The sequence below is a fragment of the Musa acuminata genome, chromosome BXJ2-5 (assembly GCF_036884655.1).
Source record: "Musa acuminata AAA Group cultivar baxijiao chromosome BXJ2-5, Cavendish_Baxijiao_AAA, whole genome shotgun sequence".
Lineage (NCBI taxonomy): Eukaryota > Viridiplantae > Streptophyta > Magnoliopsida > Zingiberales > Musaceae > Musa > Musa acuminata.
Genome location: NC_088342.1, coordinates 11,114,931 through 11,123,868, shown reverse-complemented (window position 1 = coordinate 11,123,868; position 8,938 = coordinate 11,114,931). Strand labels below are relative to the sequence as shown.

Sequence of the window (8,938 nt, the reverse complement as noted above, 5' to 3'; positions counted from 1 at the left end):
TTTCAGCTCCCCCTGGCCAGATGCTGGCCAGGGGTTCTTATACTACTATACAAGGGTTGGCTGTACGCGGGTTTTGCGTGGCGATCGATCCTCGGGGAGAGGGGGGGGGCGGCACCATACGGCGCCGTCCCGAGCTTTCCGGGATGGGACGTACCAAGGAATGCCTTGGTATGAGTCTTGACTAGCACGTGGGAGAGTTCTCCTGCTAACCTGGCTATGGCGTGATGGGGCATTGGTGGTGATGTGGCTAGGCTTAACATATACCGTATCACTAATAATGATATTTGTTTGGCTGCAGGAGGATTTTTTTTATTCGGATGAAGATTGAGTGAGATGGTGACAATCATGGAATGTATCCAAATCGCTTTGGAGTGATTAAACTTATCATCAGATAGATTAAGAAATAATCATTTGCATCGTTATTACAAAGGTGGATCCATCCTTAGAATTACTCAATATAACAAGAGATGTCATGCATATTTTATAATATTTCATTGAATATTATATCGAGTATATATATATATATATATATATATATATATATATATAGAGAGAGAGAGAGAGAGAGAGAGAGAGAGAGAGAGAGAGAGAGTGTGCTAACTGGTTAGCAAATTTTACTAGAATCAACAAGTTTTAAGTTCTATTGACCTTTAGGCCTATACTCCTTTATTTTTAACAAGCAAGAGATTTATTGTTATAGAACCTTAAAAGAAATAAATTTATGTTTTTTAGAAAAGAAAATACAGTGAAGCTTTGCAATATGTCATTCTTTATATTACATTTAATGCACCATTTCCTGTCTCCCCCCATATATGTTTATTTAACAGCAAGAAGCAACCTGGCTTTTTTTTTTCTGGAAGATAAATGAACACAACTGTCATGTTAGTGTGCAAAAACACATCTCAATCATCATTCTGAAAACTTTTACATCCTGGTATCTTTTCTTTTCTCATCCCCCTCAATAGTGGATGTCTAAATCTATAAGGTAACATACACAACAAATCATTGGTGGGCAAAATAGCAGCCACCTTATAAATAACTGATAGAACAATAGCTGCATTCTCCTATTGGCAACTGAATTTGGAGCACCTTGTTATTCTAGCTCAGACCCGGCAGATCCTCAAATGAGGTAGTATCAAAGGAGAGTGAACAAAACAAGACTCCCAAGTCCACCCTCAGCTTACTTGTGACTGGGTATAGGAATAACTAAAATTTATATAATGATTCCAGCATATTCTATGATGATCAAACAGCAAGAATATGTCACAAGAGGGGTTGACATGGCTGGGCTGAGCTTGGTAGGTTGATGAGACTTCACGGGTGTCAGATCACAAACCAACCCATTTAGCCCACCAGAAGTAGCGTCTAACTTTTGCAGGCAAAGAATAGGGTTCAAGAGAAGATGAATCAGTGTCTAGTCTCTTACTATCTGACCATATATATACCCCTCTTTCCTGTCTGCTACCAGGAACCGTGTTGTCGAGTATAAATGCCACAAGGAATGCCACCACCATGTTAAGTGATAAAAGACCATTCAGTGCAAAATTGAACTGCAAACATTAGGAAATAAGTTAGAAATAGAACTGAAAGAAAAAAAATTAAAAAGGTGGAGTATCTAGTTATAAATTAGCATAATAATCCCTTTAATCTTTCTTATATTTCATGCCATCTCGTTGGTGCTTTATAAATAACTGACCAAACAGAAAAGTACTGGACTTTTAGAGACGTATTTACTTACAGGTTAGCATACAAACAACATATTTACTTACAGGTTAGCAGATTCTAGAGAATTGAGTTGGCAACTAATGTAATGTTGTCATCCATTCATGTAATAATCTCTGCAGAGAGTCTTTGGTAGGCCACAAAAAAAAGGCAAATTACAGGTAAGCATGCCAAAGCCTTACCCCTTCACTGCTAGTATGGACTGGTCCATTTGAAGCTGCCCCATAAGGCACAAGATAGCTTGGTAGAATGAGGCTGGAATTGGGTTCATACTGTTGAAAATATGCAGGAATTGAAAAAGAGATGAATAAAGTAAATCCAACAATAATTATATTCCTTGAACTTGCAGTTTGAGTATACTGTAAAGTAGAAAGACCGAGTGCCACTATTAATGCCCATGTGAAGCAAAGAACAGAAGCAGCCAGCGCAAGTGGAATGGAAGCAAGGAGAGCACCAATCTTTCCTGAAAAGAAAGTGAAATATGAGAATATTGGCAAGAAATAATAAGTGCATAGGATGGAAAAGAAAATGAGAGTAATTTCATTTGCACATCAAGATTACTTTATAGCAGGAAGTAGCTTACCTACAAATGAGAAGAGAATTAGTAATGATGCTCCAAACTCCAGGGCCTTTCTGCTTGCTACCCTAGTGACGTCAATGGTATGTATATTCTCGGTTATTGTTGTCGATCCAGTTCCAGTACCCCAGAGTCCAGCCAATATACTTGCAAACCCTTCCAAGCCTATTCCCCTGCTAACAACTCCAGGTGTTGGAGGACTCAAGTTCACTAGCAAGGATGTAGCATGGTATGTCCCGACCTGGATGAGTTGATTTAAAGAAATGTTACAAAGCAGAAGAAGCCTTTTTCTGGATCATTTTTCCTCTTACAAACACATCATAAATAGTCAAGTCAAACAAACCACAAAGTTAAACCTCAGCTTTCACAACGGGGAAGAGGATAATCTAGCGTTTAGATGACAAAAGATAAGCCAGAAGTACCTACTGAAAGTGCAAGGCACTCTAAATTTTTCAGAAATTAATAGCATGAAGCCACATAAAAGCCTTTTCATGGTGCAAAGGCTTGATGATGCACGGATATACAGAGAGCAATATCTTGACTACTATAGTGAGTTGCCACAAAAAAATGAATGGGAACACATGCACAAATTTATATTGAAAAGACGCTTAAGATTTTCTAAATAGAAAAGGAATTAGTTAGTCGTAATCAATTTGTTATAATCATACAACTGCCATGTAGTCAGTGCTTGAGTGTGCTTAATTCCTTCAATAACATTTAAGTTCTCCCAGTTCAATTAACCATACAGAAAAGCCACTCACCGAGTCAACTGATGCAACCAGTGATACTATGACCATGATAAGTGATGTTCTGAAATGGAAGGTGGGAAAGCCCCACTGGAATGGATAAGGAACCCTGACCCAAGCAGCAGCCCTCCAGGCATTAGAAACATCAGTTCGACAACGCTTCATAGTAATTTCATGTCTTCTACACCTATCTGATAAGATGTTTGAACTTGGTATATTTGAGCTGCAACCCTTATAGTTATAAGCCCCACCTGCTGTCAGAAAGAATGCATATGCCCACACAATGGCAACGCTGAGCGGAACCTAACAATAAAAGAAGCAACAACTCTGTGTTATTATGTTTGCAAAAGTTATATATAACAACAAATTAGAGAAAAAAAGAAGAAGTATAAAATACATCATGAAGAGATTTATACCGCATAAATTAAGAATATACGATTCCCAAATAAGGATATTCTTCTGAGATACTGCAATTAGGCAAGAATGACAAAACAATTATGATCATTCTCTAGAAGCAAACATGTCTACTTAAAGGAGTAAAGAAAGAAGATTGACTAATAAGATTTCTTGCACATTTAAGCAGCAAAATAGACACATTGGGAGGCAAAGCTCAATGCTTGCAAAACAAAATCCCGAGATACTGCTTGCAAATTCCTTACCAAAGTGAAAATTAGAACCAATAAAATTAAGGGAATGCTTATTTCCACGCAACTCCCAGCTTGAGGAAAACCATAGCTGAAGAAGGCCAACCCTACTACAGCCACTGTTGGAGCAACTACCACTGGATTTATTAACCTGTAGACCAAAATAAAGTTGGCAAGGTATAATTTTTGCCAAATGGAACAATTCTATGAATAATTAAAAGTAAGGGAAGCATATGAGGGCCTTCAAAATATTTCCCAATCAAGGAAATGACCAATGCATTAGCTTCTCTCCAGTTTCTGCCTTAAACATATCCTTTTTTGGTTGATTACTGTCTCTCTCAGGCATTTTGCATGCATTCTATCATCCTAAGGAAATCTGACCACTACTTGTTCTGAGATGGGTTGCCTAGGACACGTGTAAAAAACATTTTCCAGTAAACAAAAGTATGCCACATGTCGATTGGTTTCTATCATATTAGAAACACAATGTAGTTCATAAGAGGACTATTTCTTCAATAATGAACTCAAAATCATCTAATCATAAACCTGGTCATGTTCCATAGAGTATAGAAGCTTGGCCAAAAATCATGATTCTTACGATTCAAGAAATACAAAATATCATGATAATGAGCTACACTTCACTTTGTGCTTTCTTGCCCAACACCTAAATTTTATTTTGTTGCTTACAGCATTTTGAATATATTTTAGGTCAATCTCAATCTTCGATTAAAGGCAACATTACAGTAAAATATATCAGTGAACGAAGTGAAGGAACTACAACAGTGTTTACAGTAACACCCTGGAGTGAAAAATTTTCCCAGCTGCGAGTAGCACAAATAGAGTCTGTTCATTTATTCGGTGAAAAAATGTGTTACAGATATTGGGTCATATAGAGCTAAAGCTAATTAATCAATCTGTTTTGTCTTTTATTCTTCTAGTTAACTATCTTTGTTCATAGAACAAATTGCCAAACTAATTAGGCACTTCACCTAACTACTTTGTTATTTTCCAAGACTCTTGCCAGCAATGATCCTATCACACTCCTGCTTCCAGATTGCAAGAGATGGGCACTATTTGCTTCACTATTTAGGAAGCAATAAGAAATTTTCTTTGGAAAGCAAATAATAGCCAGATATACAGACATGGATTACTAGATATTACTTGCTTTTAGGCCCTTCCTGTGTTTCTTAAGTTGTAAAGTCTGAACTAGTTGAAACCAGTTGAGGTGGGCTACAAGGATCTTGTCCACCATTGAATTCCGGTTGTGGGTAATTGACGGTATCATTACCAGTCAACCTAAGGGCCAGTGGATCTCTTTCTATTATTACTAACAAAGCTTTCTTAGGTACTCAACCACTCTATCAAATATTCTTTATGTGTTTCATAGCTGTTGCTAAAAATAACAAGTTTTATGGATTTTTCTTTTTAATAATGAAAATATAGAAGTTATTGCAGATAGCTCATACAGATTACCTCAGAAGAAGTGACATCAGGCCACTGTATCCCAAAACTGCTTGAAAAACTGAACCAACAAGTATAGCCCCTTGTAGTTCTCTCATTATGTGCTTAAACTTCTGCATTTGATCAAAACAGTGAATGCTTAATCAAACAACACAATGGAGGTGCCATGAATGAAAAATAAGAGGATTCAACTCAAAATCCAAATCAAGTCCGTTGTACCACTTAGTTTCCAGTTTGTACAAAAGATAAATAAGTATTAGTAAACCACAGTATCCATGGGGGTAGAAAAACTAAAAAAAGACAGTATGCTTTACTTAGCAAATAACAACAAGACTCAGCAAGCCTTGTTGCTAATGGATAAAGATAGCTAAAATCATTGATAAAATCACTGCTCATTAATCAGGTTATTAATCACTTCATTTGATAGCAGATTAATTAGAACAAAAATAAATTATTAAAAGTTCGTGTTAGTTTTACATGAGTCTCCTGTTCCAGTAATGTTACGTCTAGTATATGTCTTATTTAGGAGTCCCTATAAAACAGGAACTGCAAGGTGAACCACTAGGTGTATGATTGTAAAACTGAACCACCACCACATCTACATCATTTTTATCTCTTTGTTGGACTCTTGCAAGATACAGGTGTCAGTTACATAGAAACTTTCTCGAGTAACGTGCTACAGGTAATGTTTTTCCTTAAGCATCTCTGCTGTCTCTTTAATGCTTCCATGCTAGCTTTGGTTGCAGCATCAATAATCTTGTGCACCCCTCAACTCATAGGATTGTTTGAATTCTCATTAAATTTCGAGTATTGGGAAGAAACAAATCTAGATGAATAACTTCAATTACTTAACCAAGAGGAAACAAACACCAAACTGGCTCAAACTTCTATTCAGGCACTATTGTTCTCCTAAAAAAAGAAGTACATGAAGAAATGGGTCTCATAGTTATGAAGTGGGCAAAAATGACATTAAATTCTACTGATTGCAAGAGTTGACCCCATGCAAGATCATAAAATGGATCTCATAGTTATGACTATCAAGAGAAGTTCAGGCTAATCATTATAAGTCTCATGAGTAAGTCTAAACAGGAGTTGCAAGATTGAAGTGAGATGCAATAGGCCAAGTGAAATGTTAATCATCTATGCATGTTGTTAGATATTCCACAAGGCAAATTTCCTGTAAGAATGCTACTAAAATGAAATTGAAGTTCTTCATTTTTTAAGTGCCCTTGTTCTGTTGAGTTTGAATTGATGGAGTGGTCATCCATATAAGTGTTCTGATGGTAACATAATCATTCTCCATCTATGTTTAAGACAAAATTCATACACATAAGTCCTATGTGTCTAGCAATAGCTAAAACATTTCTGCTACAGGAAAAAAAACTCCACAGTGGTAGAGGTTAGTGAGGTAATAGATGATCATGAAAATTACTTGGTTGTCATTTTGTAGTATCAAAACCATATTTTTCAAGATAATATCACACTCATGCTGAAAAATAACATTAGACACAAGATGTTTATTCAATTAACAACATGTCTACTAATAGATATTACTAGATCTGCATTTTAGCTTGATGATCGTAGGTTCATATGATAACTTTGCTACACTTTGAGAAAGGTCTTTGGATCAATGACAATCAGTTTAAGTTATATTTTCTTTTTGCAATGGTATCTATCAGTCAAATCTGCAAGTTTTGCATGAAGTCCATGTCTAAGCAATTGATATGAAGAAAGAAATCAACTACGGAATCAGACTCATAGGTAAGGAAAATGTTAATAATATTTACCACGAGATAGGAGAAGCTGAGCACAAAGAAGAATAATTAACAGAAATAGAAACTTACATTTTCACTAAGATTGCGGAACTCTTCAGAATTAATGATTACCAAAGCAGGAGCCAGATAAACAAAGGAGCTTCCTTGGACCAACGGAAGCCTGCTGCCAAAGTAGGAATGCATTATTGTCGTGATACCAGAAACTAATAGCATGGTGGAAATCACAGTAGCAGTCTCCTCCTGCCAGAATTAACTTTCCAGTCTTACTACAAACTTTAGAATTATGCTCAAATGTGGAAACCACTGAAGAAAATTTTCTTACATCAGTACCACCCATGGTTGGCACCATGATCAAAGGGATGAACACAAGTGAACCAGCCAATGATAAGTAATGTTGTATGCCATAAAAAATTAGAGGCACTGCAATAAGTATACAGAGTAAGAAATTAACAAATTCAAGAGCATTGGAGATTTGGAAACAAGCACATATTTCTCCTTTTCCTCATAAAACAGGAAAAGAACCACAAAGTAAGTTATGAAAACCATGGATTATATAGCAATTCAGACTTATCAGCATGCAACCAAAACATCAAGATAATTAAGTGGCAAGTAAACAATGTTGGCTTTTGTACTTGTGAAATAAATGCGCGAGGACGATTGAATGTTATATAACACAATGCTGCAAATCATGTCGTTCCGATTCCCTTTCCAGCAGATTTTGAAGTTGTTTATCTCCGTCGGAAGGGACACAGTAGAGCTGAAGAAAAGGCAGGGAAAAACAACAGGGAAAGCGCACTTACCAAGACCAGGGTTTTCGGTCACACCGGCTCGAAACCCCGACGGTGGCTTGTACCCAGAAAGATCCTCAGGATCTTGCCCATCCGAAAAGAAGTCGATTTCCACTTCCCTCTCATCTTTCCCCACTTCCCTCTCATCTTTCCCCGCCTCCTTCCTCGAATCCTCATCAGCTTTAACGAGAGAAATTGCAGCAGCCCCGTTCCCGTGTCCGTTACCCTCCGGTCCGTCACTCTTAATTCTTAACGGAGTCTCCTCTCCAGCCTCTCTCCTCTCATCCTTCAACCCCACCGCCGGTGGCTCGACCCCAACTTTCCTCTTCTCCTTCTCGCTCCTCGCTGCCGGCCCAGCTCCCGGACCCGGCACCATCGGGCCGATCTCGACCCCCCTATTGGTCCTCCCGCGGCCTGCCACTGGCTCGATCTCGGGCTTCCTCGGCACTCCGTCCCCTCGGCGGCGGATCCCCCTCTCCAAATCCAGACCTCGGGCGGAGTTCTGCTCGTCGGCGGCGTCCCTGTCGCTGACGACGCTGGCGGTCTCGCCGGAGTGGTTGGGGTTGAAGCCGGTGCGCCTGGCCCAGGACATGAGCTCCCAAGGGTTGTGGTCCTTGTTGGCAAAGAAGGGCTCGATCCGGGGCGGCCAAGGGCCGGGCTTCTGCGGCCGCGCCGGCGGCTTCCCCCCGGGACCTTCCGAGCTCGATCCAGAAGGATCCATGGTCGGACGTGGAGGAGGAGGAATCCGGGATCTGCCAACTCCAATTTGAAGAGGGTGGGAGACAACAATTATGGAAGAAGAGGCGAGGAGTAGAAGGGAAGGAAGCGAAGAGGAGAGGCTGCTTTATTCGTGAGTGGGATAGCAGTGAGGAGGCGGCGGTGAGGTGTCTCTTTCCAAGAAATTATTTCCTTCGATCTTTTCTTCCCTCTCTCTCTCTCTCTCTCTCTCTCTCTCTCGTTCGTTCGGCCGTGTCGCTGCTTTGGTGAGCGAAGAGCAGAGCTGCGTGTGAAGAGGTGGGTGGGGGGCGTTAATTTATCTGTTTTGGAAGAGAGTGAGGGAGCGAGTTGGCTTGTTCCGGTAAGAGACGTTCGAAGCCGGTGAGAAAAGCAAGGGCTTGGATCGCCTATCTTAGTGCCGGCACCGTTCTCGAAAACGCAGTCATTTTCTTTCTGGTCCAGGCGTCCGTTTTCAGCAGGAGAGGGGCTAGGGAAGGAATTCGAATTC

General features: G+C 39.6%; 1 protein-coding gene across 2 annotated transcripts; it reads right to left on the bottom strand.

The window, feature by feature from the left end:
* Positions 1 to 880: 880 nt before the first annotated feature.
* Positions 881 to 8,704, bottom strand: LOC135612494 (nucleobase-ascorbate transporter 11-like). 2 transcript variants are annotated; one of them, XM_065108865.1, is made up of 10 exons: positions 7,726 to 8,703; positions 7,248 to 7,345; positions 6,995 to 7,165; positions 5,163 to 5,263; positions 3,705 to 3,840; positions 3,462 to 3,512; positions 3,061 to 3,348; positions 2,306 to 2,540; positions 1,905 to 2,185; positions 881 to 1,550 (listed from the first exon to the last, which is right to left on the bottom strand). In XM_065108865.1, exons 1-10 carry the CDS (start codon positions 8,432 to 8,434, stop codon positions 1,329 to 1,331), a joined length of 2,292 nt encoding a protein of 763 aa, XP_064964937.1. In that variant the 5' UTR covers positions 8,435 to 8,703; the 3' UTR covers positions 881 to 1,328. The 2 variants fall into 2 exon arrangements, with proteins under 2 accessions (XP_064964937.1, XP_064964938.1); XM_065108866.1 differs by lacking the exon at positions 3,462 to 3,512 and having other exon boundaries at positions 7,726 to 8,704.
* Positions 8,705 to 8,938: the final 234 nt, after the last annotated feature.

Excerpts from the sequence above, each read along its gene's own strand:
- LOC135612494 (XM_065108865.1), bottom strand. The coding sequence starts at position 8,434 with ATGGATCCTTCTGGATCGAGCTCGGAAGGTCCCGGGGGGAAGCCGCCG. Across the intron at positions 5,264-6,994 it reads TCCGCAATCTTAGTGAAAAT|AAGTTTAAGCACATAATGAG; the intron begins GTAAGTTTCTAT and ends GATCAAATGCAG. Across the intron at positions 3,513-3,704 it reads TGGTTCTAATTTTCACTTTG|TATCTCAGAAGAATATCCTT; the intron begins GTAAGGAATTTG and ends GCCTAATTGCAG.